Below are 13672 nucleotides of genomic sequence, written 5' to 3'. Positions count from 1 at the left end.
GCCTTGCCAGCGACACCCAGGAACGAATATAAAAAAAAAATCTGAATAGTGCAGACCTTCATATCTACATTGCCTCTTGAAGTATGCTATAATAAGCATGCACAATTCAATGTTGATGCAGTCCAACAAGCTAAAAAGTTTATTAGAGGTTGACTGAGATTTGCAACCTGTCAATCATATTACAAAAATGGTGTAACTTCTGTGAACAGACTCCATAAACAATGCAGTTCTCGCTCTAGTACATATTTAGGAGCAAATCACAATGTTTCCTAGTGTTTGATACTGTAAAATAAGCAGATCCATTTTACACTTGGTTTACAGCACTTGTGCACCCTAACACATGCTTCTCTTTATCAGACTAGTGCAAACATGAGAGGTCAAGAAGGAGAGAGAATTTGGACCAGGGTCCATCATCTGAATGCCCTTACTGTATACCATAGTAGTAGTTTTGCAAATATGTAATTCAAAATTGGTTAGGATGAAGTTATGCTATTCTAACCCTAGTGTGTTTAATTTACCACATACTCCCACTGCTTGGGTAGTACTTGTTTTTAATAAACATAAGTTTAAAAAAAAACAGAAATGGCTTTTATAAGTTTGCTTACACAAGACAAGAAGATGGGGGTTAAGCTTGCACCAGTGTTCCATTGTATTTATTTAACTTTGCTGCCTTTGTCCTAACTCCCATCTCCCCTGTGCTCGCTGACCTACACTAGCTCCCAGTTAAGCAACGCCTTGATTTTAAAATACTCACCCTTGTTTTCAAATCACTCCATGGTCCCGCCCCTCCCTATCTCTGTAATCTCTGCCAGCCCCACAACCCCCTGAGATCTCGGTGCTATGCCAATTCTGGCCTCTTGAGCATCCCCGATTTTAATTACTCCACCATTGGTGACTGCCTTCAGCTGCCAAGGCCCTAAGCTCTGGAATTCCGTCCCTAAACCTCTCTGCCTCTCTTTCCTTTTAAGATGCTCCTTTAAAACCTACCTCTTTGACCAAGCTTTTGGTCATCTGCTCTAATATCTCCTCATGTGGCTCGGTGTCAAATTTTGTTTGATAACGCTCCTGTGAAGCGTCTTGGGATGTTTTTCTACGTTAAAGGCGCTATATAAATGCAAGTTGTTGTTATTTATCCTCGGTTTTTCTTCTTTACTCGAGACAGTTTCTTACGCTGAAGGCCACGAGCAGTGGCAGCTCTCAGGTACCTCGCCCAAGTGGCTGCTTTTTGTGTATCAGGCCTAGCCATTAATTATTGGCAGGCTATTTGATTGGGGAGGGATCAAACTGATGCCAGATTTCTGTCCTCACCCCATATTAACATGTACACTTTCCAGTGGGAGGGAGGGGGCGTTCGCTGGATGGTAATCGGGAGAGGAGCTCTGGCTGAATTTTTCTTCCCCCCCTGCCGTGCGTTACCTCCTATTAAAAACACAACCCAATTGCTCTGCTCAGATTTCTGTCTCAGTTAGGGTTAGCTGACTTAAAGCAGTTTTAAATTGGAACTCATTTTGTCTGTATTATGGGAAAGCTGTGTGTGTGCACCTACTCTCCATGTTTACACTGCGGAAACACGTTCACCTGTCCTGACAGCAGAAATGTGGACCTATTTTCGCTGAAAAATGCAGTTTTCTTGTGACAAGTTCTTTGTTGCAACTTAAGACACCTCGTACATGAAAGCCATGACCTGTTTCTGTAGAGTCCTTGAAATTTCAGCACAGGAAGAGGCTATTTGGCCTATTGTACCTGTACCAGTGCTTGCACCACATTGGAGTTACTTAATCTAATCTCCTTTCCCTGCTCTTTCATACTGTTTGATATTTTTCTTTTTCCACAAAGTGTTCATCTAATTCCCTCTTCCTATGATTGACTCGATTTCATTCTGTATTCGAATAATCCTTTGTGTGAAAGAAAGTCTTATAACCGAACCTTGTGCGTCTAGTGCCGATCTTAAATTGATGCGAGTGCATTTAATTTTGCTTGCATGACTCGGCGAGTGTTTTTATTTGTGGATCAGTGAAATAATCATTCACAGCTGTCTGCTCAGCTGACCTGGTTGTGCTTGATGCTGGCACTGGATGTCTGAAATGGGAGATGTTCCATTTCCCAGCACAAATATCCCTCGCCTTGACATGCACAAAAATGTATATTTAAAAATAAACTGAATCCAGCTGAAGGCTACGAACAAATCTACAACACCTACGCTTTTTTTTAGCGAAAAGAACATTGCACGCTTCTGGTGGTTTTTCCCTTGAATCTTTCTAAATATGAATATTGAGTCAGTATTCTTTTTGTTTTCTGTGCAGTCTGGCCAGTTCACTGAAGATATGATTCCAACCGTGGGTTTCAACATGAGGAAACTGACAAAAGGAAATGTCACCATAAAGGTAGGTTGGGAGGATCATTCCCTGCATCTCAATATTTTTAGTTTTTTAGCAGCAAAAAAATACATTTTAGCCACCATTTTGGTGCATACTGTTCCTGTGTATGTGACCCTGTATAAAATGTTTTTTTTTTTTAATACAGTGTGAAAACTTTCAATAGTCTGTCTTTTCAGACCATGGTTCAGTAAGAAACCCCATTTTCAGAAGTGTAATCTGTTCACTTTCTTGCAGGCTCTATATACATACAAAAGAATGTGTGTGCACTCAGTTGGGTAACCATGACTATAGTAGGATGTGCTGTGATGAGATTAATTTTGTTCTTCTATTGGGTAAACATCCTGAAAACTTCGGTTTATTAAACACCCAGTACAGTTAAAATAAAGACGCTTTTACCTGACTGCTGAGTTTTTAATCTGGCTTCAGGTGAGTGACGCTATAATGACCACAGTGCGCCCCACCCCTCGGTTTATATTACCGCCACACTGCTGCTTTCCGTAGGCCGCAGTGAGGAATAGAGACCTCCTCCAATACATTACATTGAGTCACCATGTAAAGCATTAAATGATGTAGCAGTGGAGTACATAGAAAAGCAACTGAATGGCAAACAAAGCTGTAGTTACACCCTTGCATTAAATGTCCTTCTTTCCAACTCAAAGCAAAACATATACCTTTAAACCTAGGAGACAGAGCCTGATAATGAGCTGTAAATCTCGAACACTAAATCGTGATGTGCTCATTCATAAAGTGCTATGGCCTCAGTTCTGCACAACCATGAGCTCCTCAACATCATTATACAGTATACTGACAGATGTCATGCCCCAGGAGGCGTGGGAATTGAGCTGGACATGTTGAGAGTCCAGGAGTGGAGGTATTGGATCTGCTGGTAGACTGCTAGGCTCACAAATCAATATGGCCAAGTCACTAACATTATTGAGTATTGTCGATTCCACTCCAGTAAAACAAAATCTCCTTTAATAGCAATGTTGTTAACTACTGATTTTTGACATTTTAGTGAAGGGTGACCACTGGGATTCTTATTTTACTTAACACATCTTTAGGACAAAAGCAGTGATCAAGGTAACAGTTGCTGTGCCGTACACTCTCCTTTTCTGGTTGTGATCTCATTTTGTATTGCTAGTATCACGATGTATGTTATGTGTATACGCAATGTGATCACTTGGAATTTGTGTTACTCAGTCTGTGTGATGCTAGTTTAGTGCTTCATGTTTATTAATTTAGTGCTGCAAATTACAATTCAGTTGCCATCTCTTAGATTTAAAAACTTCCAGCAAAGGTGACAGACTACGCACTTTTCTAGGCTTTCCCCCCACCCTTCCTTTTTCTGCCTGTTTTCTCCCCTTTCCTGAAGACATGACTCCTTACTGGAATGTGAGTCCACAGAAATCGTTTTCCTTATGGGACCTTGCCCAAGTGTCTGCTCTTCATGTATGAGCCTAACCCAGGGTCAGTGAAGCCACTGTACTGCTCCTACTACCATCCTCACCTAAAATCCGCCTACTCGCCACAGAACGGAGATTGAACCTGCTGTCTTCTTGATCTGTGTGGCTTAAGTACTCACTGCCTTAACCCGCCCAGCCATTAGGGAGCATTTACTGGGCTTTCATCATGAAAAAGTGTATATAGCCCATAAACTTTCCTTGACATAACCATTTCATATGTTGTTTATGGTTCCTTTATTGATACATAATATAATCTTTACTGGCCTTTCCTACCTCCTATTTTTTTAAAACAGTATATGCATCCCTTTTATGAAAGAAATTGCACTTATGGTTTTTGGAACTAACAAAAATAAAGTTTACCCTAAATTTGCGATGACCACAGCTTAATTGTGAAATGTTGCTGTCCTTTTTTTTTTGCTTAAAAATCCGACTTTTAGGAACTACAAAGCCACACTCAGTAAAATAACGCAGACATGTTATGAGGTGATAATAGCACAGTAGTTCATACTGGGACTCCTGCTCAGCCTGGACAGGAAATGATGTAATGTAAATTCACAAAACTAATTCCTGGGCTGTGTTTAAGCGCACCGCCAGATGGTAAAAGCAGTGCAAAGTTGGAATAAAACTGTCGCCCGTAAAATCTAATTCCCAGAAAACCCATTTCAGTTACTTGTTATGAACTTTCCTTCCAGCTCTTGCCTGACACAACTGGGAATGCAGTATTAATAGCAGTTTGTATCTGGCTGAAAGGCACCAGTGGAAAGTAATATAAATCCGATTTGGAGAAGAGAAAAAATGAGGCAAAGCACTTCAAGATACTCGTATATAAAATCCTTTACAAATGAGTGCTTATGATATCATGCATTGTAAAAGAGCATCAGTATAAAAGAATGGCATTGATGAAAGTGAATTTAGGGTTAGTGGAGGGCAATTCTTCCTGAATTTCAAATGTGTGTGTGCGTGCGGTTTATTTTGTGTTTGGGGAAATTTATTAATAACCAGGTTAAAATGGGAAGTTGGTCTGAATACTTTGCTTTTCGGTCAAAGTGTTTGTTTTAGCACTCAATTATCAATGATGTATTAAAAAATGCTTATCTTACTGTAATTGTCTTTTAAATAACCTTTTTGGTTGAGATTGCTTTCGACTGGAGAGGGAAAAATTGATGTGCAAAAAATAGTACATAGCACACACATGGCATCAAGATAAGGCAAATTCACTGCTTTGCATATTATTTTGAGTATTTTGCAGAGCAACTCTGAATTTTAGCATCCTGATTGACATTAGAGTTGACCTTGATTTGCATTTTTTTTTAACGTACAATGTTTTCCAAAGTCACATCCTCAGTAACTTGATGATGTACTAATTTATGGCTTTAATCGCACTATGTTCCTTCTTCCACCTGCCCTTCTTGGCTGCATTTCTTTATCTTGTGTTCATTTGCAATCCTCTGGGGTCTGGAGTCTTGTGTAGCTCTTTTTTTTCCCTTTATGAAGGCTTATTTTTGTGTGACCATTTTATAATTTCAATCTCTTTCATTTGTAACTCTTTGAAGTGTTAGCCAATTGATTTTGCGTAGCACCAGCAACATATTTGGTTTGCTGCTTGTAGTGCCGATACACTTAGTTGTGATGAGACATATATTAGTGTGCAGACTGTTTAAATAATTGCCTCATGATACCAGTGAGAGTGGAACTCGATCATCGGATGAGACTGTCTGATCCAGTTGTGATGAGTTGGATAGCATCTGATGCAAACTGTCTACAGGACGATGAGTTTTGCAAAGCCCAGTGTAACAACTGGATGACTGCACAATTGAAAGACACTTCCATTTCAGGAAGATTAGTTTGCCTGAAATTTGAGAAAATTGCTGAAACAGAACTGCTTTGTAAGAACACGTATCAATTGGAATAGTTGCTGGGGCATAATAGCCAATTAGCTTTGAATGGTATAAAGATGAGTGTGCTCATCTTTCAACCCTAAATTCTAAAGATGGTATCGTTGTTGCAAATACAAAATAAATGGCAGGTAGAAGCTCTTTTTAGTTTGTAGTAATTATATCACTGTCTCTTACACCAATCATTCTGTCCTAGGGCGTCAAAGCCATGGAATGTCTACGGGCTTTCAAAACCCTTTGCATCGCTTGTCACTGCTTCTTGATTTACCCGGTGTTCCTTCCTACTCTTTTCAGCCTGGGTGTTGTCCCTGCACTATAGTCCATGACCCTTCACCAAGGTTTCTCAATAAATATTAGTGTCCAGCTAAAAGGAAATGTATAATTTTGGCATTGGCACAAAATGGCAGCAGCAGCTCACGGCAGTATCAGTTGAGTTAATCAGAGAGGGGAAGCCACACTATAGGGAATTTGAATAAAGTGCCACATGCAGCTCGTGAGATGTGAGTTGGCCACCCTTATACAGGTACAAGGAGCAAAAAATAGCAGTGACTAATGTAGAAAAGTTAATTAATGATAGCTGTAAAAGATATCTGAAAAGGACATTTGAGACTGTAAGAAAAGGTAATAGGATAAATAGAAAGATTGATCAGCAACTGAGAGGGAGTAAAACCATTTTTAGGTCTGAATAAATATCGGGTCTGTTAGATCCGTGGTTCAGTGGATAAATAATTACACGGATGCTGTACATAAACAAACAACAGGTCTTTACTGGAGGAGGGTCATCTCTAGACTGGAGTACAGAGGCATGCGCACAGCTTATATACCGGTGTGGTTACTGCCGGTACTACAGTATACAGGAGCTGTAAAAAGTAGTTCTGACTTAAAGCACATACACTACAATTCCTCCCTTTTTAGATTAATAATACCCCCTTAATATTCAAATAACAATTACATTTTTACATGTACATTCAATAACAAAAGTCCATTTATAGATTCAGTCTTTGGGGCGGTGTGGTAAACCACTGTTATTGTATCCTACTGTTATCGTTATTGCATATTGTTACCTCTGGTTGGCGCTGTGTACCAATGCATGCCTCAGCTGGCTCCGCCCACATGACCAGGTATAAAGGTGGGTGTTTCGGCAACGCACTTCCTTCTTGGAACCAGTTGGCCACGAGAGGCATGCTCTGTTCTTTAGTTAATAAAAACCTCTTCATTACTTTCCTAATTCATCGCCTTTTATGGAGTAATTGATAAGCGTATCAATTTTATTAACTAAAAGTAAAATGTCCGGAACTGAGCAGCAACAACAGCAGGCGTTGCTGCGAGCCCTCAGACCAGCATGCCTGGACCTCGACCCTCAAGCAGCGGGTTCATCGACCAATTTCGAACACTGGCTGAGCTGCTTTGCATCCTTCCTAGAAGCCTCCGCCGTGACATCGGAGGAGAACAAACTAAAAGTTTTGACCGCCCAGGTGAGCCCTCAAGTATATACACTCATCCGGGACGCTACTACGTATAAGGCGGCCCTCGAACTACTAAAAGGGCAATACACGTGCCCAGTGAACACGATTTACGCCAGACACCTCTTGGGATCCCGCAGGCAGCAACTGGGGGAATCGGTAGAGGCATTTTTACGGGCGTTACAGACACTCTGCAGGGACTGCGACTGTAAGGAGGTAACGGCTGCGGGGCACGCGGAGGGACTTACCTGTGATGCCTTCGTTAGGGGCCTCCAGTCCGACTACTCCCGGCAGAGACTGCTCGAAAGCAAGGAGCTCGACCTGAAGACGGCCGTCGCCCTTGCGCTCTCGTTAGATGCGGCCCACCGAAACCTCGAAGCATACTCACGTAACGGCGCCGCGCCATGGCCATCGCGACCTTGGGACATGGGACCGCCGCCCCCGGTACCAACTGCTGCAGCGATGTCCCGAAATCAACCGGGACCGCCGCCCCCAGTACCAACTGCAGCGATGCCCCGTAACCAGGCCCAAAAATGCTATTTCTGTGGCCAGTTAAAACACCCTAGAGCGCGCTGCCTGGCTAAGACCGCTACCTGCTCGGGCTGCGGGAAGAAAGGCCATTACGCCAATGCCTGCGGGGGGAAACCCGCGAACGCCAGCAGCGCCGCATGCGAACCGTGGGGGCAGCCATCTTATCCGCCATTTTGTGCACCTCCGGCCACGTGGGGACCTGAATCATGGCCGCCGCCATTTTGTCCGCCGCACTCAACCGCCATTTTGTCTCCGGACTCGACCACCGTCTCGTCGGACGACCATATCGACTCACTAAGCCATACACTGGCCTCCGTTACGCTGGATCAAGCCCTGCCTCATCATCTGTCCAGGTCCATGATGGACATCACGGTAAACGGCCGCGCCACCACTTGCCTATTTGACAGCGGGAGCACAGAGAGTTTTATTCACCCCGACACGGTACGTAGCCACTCCCTCACGGTCCTGCCAACGCGCCATCGGATTTCTATGGCGTCTAAGTCCCATTCAATGGACGTCGGCGGCTACTGTGTGGTGACCCTTTCGGTTAGGGGCACAGAATATAAAAATTTTAAACTTCTTGTCCTGCCCCGTCTTTGCGCTGCCGTGCTGCTAGGGTTGGATTTTCAGTGCCACCTTAAAAGTGTCACATTAGCATACGGTGGACCCCTCCCCCCACTCTCAGTCTGCAACCAACACCTTTTAAATCGCCCGCCGCACACCACTTGCAGCCTTTCCACACTCAAAGTCCCCCCCCTCCCTTGTTCGCTAACCTCACCCGCGACTGTAAACCCATCGCTACCAAGAGCAGGCGGTACAGCGCCGGGGACAGAGCTTTTATTAGCTCTGAGGTGGAGCGGCTCCTGAAGGAGGGCATTATCGAAGGGAGCACCAGCCCCTGGCGAGCCCAGGTTGTAGTCGTTAAAACCACCGATAAACGCCGCCTGGTCATTGACTACAGCCAAACCATAAACCGGTACACTCAGCTGGACGCATACCCCCTTCCTCACATATCTGATATGGTCAATCAGATTGCGCAATACAGAGTATTCTCCACCATTGACCTTAAGTCAGCATACCACCAACTCCCCATCTGCCATGAGGACCGCCAGTATACTGCCTTCGAGGCGAACGGCTGCCTCTACCACTTCCTTAGGGTTCCCTTCGGCGTCACCAACGGGGTTTCGGTCTTCCAAAGGGAGATGGACCGGATGGTTGACCAGAACGCGCTGCAGGCCACCTTTCCCTACCTGGATAACGTCACCATCTGCGGCCACGACCAGCAGGACCATGACGCTAATCTAGAAAAATTCCTCCGTACGGCCCAGCGGCTGAACCTAACGTACAATAAGGAGAAATGTATGTTTCGCACCAAACGCCTTGCCATTCTCGGCTGCGTAGTGGAGAATGGAGTCATCGGGCCCGACCCCGACAGAATGCGCCCCCTTATGGAGCTCCCCCTCCCCCACTGCCAAAAAGCACTGAAGAGATGCCTGGGGTTTTTCTCTTACTACGCTCAGTGGGTGCCCCACTATGCGGACAAAGCCAGACCCCTCATCAAATCCACCTCCTTCCCCCTGACACCAGAGGCGTGTGCAGCCTTCACTCTTATCAAGAGCGATATTGCAAAGGCCACAATGCACGCAGTGGATGAGTCCATCCCCTTCCAAGTGGAGAGCGATGCATCCGGCTTCGCCCTAGCTGCGACCCTTAACCAGGCGGGGAGACCCGTGGCCTTTTTCTCAAGGACCCTCCAGGGCCCCGAGATTCGACACTCCTCTGTCGAAAAGGAGGCCCAGGCTATTGTGGAAGCGGTGCGTCACTGGAGGCATTACCTGGCCGGAAAACGGTTTACCCTTCTCACTGACCAGCGTTCAGTTGCTTTTATGTTCAATAATAAGCAGAGGGGCAAAATCAAGAACGACAAGATCTTGAGGTGGAGAATTGAACTCTCCACCTACAATTACGATATCTTGTACCGGCCCGGGAAACTCAATGAGCCCCCAGATGCCCTATCATGTGGTACATGCGCCAACGCACAGGTTAATAGACTGCAGTCCCTCCACAATGACCTCTGCCACCTGGGGGTCACCAGGTTCTTCCATTTCATCAAATCCCGTAACCTGCCCTACTCCATCGAGGAGGTCAGGACCATGACCAGGAACTGCCAAATCTGTGCTGAGTGCAAACCGCATTTTTATAGGCCAGACAGAGCAAGCCTGATCAAGGCCACTCGCCCCTTCGAGCGCCTGAGCGTCGATTTTAAAGGGCCCTTCCCCTCCTCTGACCGCAACGTGTACTTCCTCAACATAATTGATGAGTACTCCCGTTTCCCGTTCGCCATCCCTTGCCCAGACATGACCAGTACCATGGTCATCAAATGTCTGAATGACCTCTTCGCCCTGTTCGGGTTCCCTAGCTATATACATAGCGACAGGGGCTCATCTTTCATGAGCGACGAACTTCGTCAGTACCTGCTCGCGAGAGGTATTGCTACGAGCAGGACCACCGGCTACAACCCCCGGGGGAACGGCCAGGTGGAAAGAGAGAACGCGACGGTTTGGAAGGCCGTCCTCTTAGCCTTAAAATCTAAGGGCCTTCCGACCTCTCGCTGGCAGGAGGTCCTCCCTGCGGCGCTCCACTCCATCCGGTCACTGCTTTGTACTGCCACGAATGCCACCCCTCATGAGCAAATGTTCGTTTTCCCCAGGAAGTCCACATCGGGAACCTCGCTACCGACATGGCTGACTTCTCCTGGGCCCGTCCTACTGCGGAGGCACGTGAGGACCCATAAAACGGACCCCCTCGTTGAGAGGGTGAACCTCCTACACGCCAACCCCCAGTATGCCTACGTGGCGTACCCAGACGGGCGGGAGGACACGGTCTCCATACGAGACCTCGCACCCTCGGGTGCCCCTGAATTACCACCGTTATCCCCCACCACTTCTCCCAACCCAACCCCTGTAGACGGCATGCCGGAGCCCCAGGACCCTTCGTTGACCACCCAGACACCAGATTCGACGTTGGATACTGCACCACCGCCGCCGCCACCACGACGATCAGGACGTCATACAAGGCCTCCTGATAGACTTACCTACACGAACTTGTAGTACACTTCACCCCGCCGGACTAAATTTTAAACAAGGGGTGAATGTGGTAAACCACTGTTATTGTATCCAACTGTTATCGTTATTGCATATTGTTACCTCTGGTTGGCGCTGTGCACCAATGCATGCCTCAGCTGGCTCCGCCCACATGACCAGGTATAAAGGTGGGTGTTTCAGCAACCCACTTCCTTCTTGGAACCAGTTGGCCACGAGAGGCATGCTCTGTTCTTTAGTTAATAAAAACCTCTTCATTACTTTCCTAATTCATCGTCTTTTATGGAGCAATTGATAAGCGTATCAGGCGGCTTCCTGACCCTTTCGGGATAGTGCCTTTCTGGAGGTTCTTGTTCTTGATGCAGAGGCGATTCTGACCCCCTTTCATCGGGTAGTTCATCGGGTTCCACTGCTACTGGGTCTGAAGTAGATGCTACCGGTATGTCGGGTTCATCCCCAGGTACTCGAGACATGGGGTTGACGCCTTCCTGTGACGCTAAGATCTGATCGATGTGGCGTCTCACAATGTTCTCCCCGACATCCACTGTGTACATTAATGGCCCCTGCCTTGTACATATTGTTCTGGGTTGCCACTTCTCTGTTCGATAGTCACGGGCCAAAACTGGTTGCCCTACATTGAAGCTCCTTGTCGGCTTCTCGTTGATGTACTGGAATTGTTTGTCCTCAACATTTCTTCACACATTTGGTCTGAGCAAGTCCAGACGAGATCTCAACCTTCGGTTAAAGAACATCATGGCCGGGGTCTGGTTGGTAACTGCATCTGTCGCGTTTCGGTAGGCTAATAAGAAATTGTCCATCTTATGCTGTAGTGGAATTTCCTTGTCGCACATGGCCTTTATCGCCTTCTTAAAGGTTTGTACGAACCTCTCAGCCAATCCATTGGTGGCTGGATGATACGGGGCGGATGTGTAATGCCTTACCCCATTCCTTTTCATGAATTTTTGGAACTCGTCGGACACAAACTGTGGTCCATTATCAGAGCAGATCTGCTCTGGCAAACCGTTTCTGGCAAATATGGTCCGTAGGACTGCAATCGTTTTCTCTGTAGTGGTTGAAGACATTTTTATCACCTCAGGCCACTTTGAATGAGCGTCCACTGCTATTAAGAACATTGAGTCCATGAATGGGACCAGCGAAATCAATGTGCACCCGTTGCCATGGAGAGGAGGGCCACTCCCATGGGTGTAGAGGGGCATGTGGTGGTGCATTTTGGACCTTCTGGCATCCTAAGCAGCTCTTAGTTAGGTCTTCAATTTGTTGATCGATTCCCGGCCACCACACATAAGCCCTAGCAAGGCTTTTCATTTTCACTCCCCCCAGATGACCTTCATGTAGCTCCTTTAGCACTCTCTCCCTTAACTTGGGTGGAATCACCACTCTGGATCCACACATCACTGTCACCTGGCATACTGACAGCTGTTCTCTTCTGGATGAGAATGCTGGCAACAGTGAGTCGCCATGTGTTGGCCATCCCCTCACCGTCAATTCATATACCCGTGACAGCGCCGGATCATTGCGGGTCTCCTTCTCTATATCCGCGTTTGTTACTGGCAATCGTTCAATTATCGACGAATAAAATATCTCGATCGGGTCCACTGCTAGTGCTTCCTCCACAGTAGGCAGTGGCAGGCGCGACAGCCCATCGGCGTTTCCATGCTGTCTCGTGCCTTTATATTCTATTTCATATTGATTCGCCCCTAGAAACAGGGACCATCTTTGTAACCGCTGTGCAGTCATTACTGGCACGCCCTTCTTAGGATTAAAGATGGAGACAAGTGGTTGGTGGTCAGTCAGCAAGGAGAACTTCTGTCCATGCAGATAGTGGTTGAATTTTTTTACTCCCCATACTAGGCTGAGGGCCTCCCTGTCAATCTGGGCGCAGTTGCGCTCGGCTGAGGTTAGTGACCGAGACGCAAAGGCTACTGGCCTCTCCAAACCGTCCGGGAATTTGTGCGACAGCACCGCTCCAATGCCGTAGGGGGATGCATCACATGCCAAACGAATTGGTAGTGCTGGGTTGAAATGGGCCAACACCTCTTTTGATGTGATCAATTCTTTACACTTCTGGAAAGCTCGTCTACGTTCGTCATCCCACTTCCATGGTACCCCTGTTTGCAGTAGGGTGTTCAGCGGGTGTAATACCATAGACAAATTTGGTAAGAACTTGTGGTAATAGTTTACCAGCCCGAGGAACGACCTCAGTTGTGACACATTTTCCGGTGCTGGAGCCTTGACTACTGCCTCAATCTTGTCAGGGGACTTATGTAACCCCTCTTCATCGATGACGTGGCCGCAATATGAGATCTGTTTCTGGAAAAACTCGCACTTGTGGCGATTTAGCTCGTAGCCCATGTTCCTTTAATCTGGCGAGCACCTTCTCCAAGTTAGCGAGGTGATCACCGTCATTTTCGCCCGTGACCAAGATGTCGTCCAAATAACACTGGGTCCCTGGAATCCCTTGCAGGACCTGATCCATCGCCCTTTGCCAGATAGCCGGAGCCGAGGCTACTCCAAACACCAGACGGTTGTATTGATAGAGACCTTTATGGGTGTTGATCGTAAGGTAATGTTTCGAAGATTCTTCTACCTCCATTTGCAAGTACGCCTGGGCTAGATCAATTTTGGTGAAGCGTTTACCACCAGATAGTGAGGCGAAAATATCCTCAATTCGTGGAAGCGGATATTGCACCGTGTGAAGGACTGGGTTCACTGTCACCTTAAAATCCCCAGAGATGCGGATCTTCTTTGGTTCCCCAGGCGTATTACTCAACGACCTCTTCGTTATAGCGACGATGGGTATAGCCCACTCGCTCCAGTCCA

General features: G+C 46.4%; 1 protein-coding gene across 2 annotated transcripts in view; it reads left to right on the top strand.

Moving 5' to 3' along the window:
* The window catches only part of LOC147106048 (ADP-ribosylation factor-like protein 8B-A), a 157023-nt gene that overhangs the window by 30452 nt on the left and 112899 nt on the right, over positions 1-13672 (top strand). For both annotated transcript variants that reach the window (XM_086008752.1, XM_086008753.1), the window contains exon 2: positions 2304-2384. In XM_086008752.1, the coding sequence (XP_085864878.1) occupies positions 2304-2384 (81 nt within the window). The remainder of the gene's footprint in view (positions 1-2303; positions 2385-13672) is intronic.

This window comes from Somniosus microcephalus, chromosome 16 (genome assembly GCF_052327205.1).
Source record: "Somniosus microcephalus isolate GS21.2 chromosome 16, FLI_Smic_1.0, whole genome shotgun sequence".
In the NCBI taxonomy this organism is placed as follows: Eukaryota; Metazoa; Chordata; class Chondrichthyes; order Squaliformes; family Somniosidae; genus Somniosus; species Somniosus microcephalus.
The sequence above is the reverse complement of the archived record's forward strand: the minus strand, read 5'-3'. Positions and strand labels throughout refer to the sequence as shown.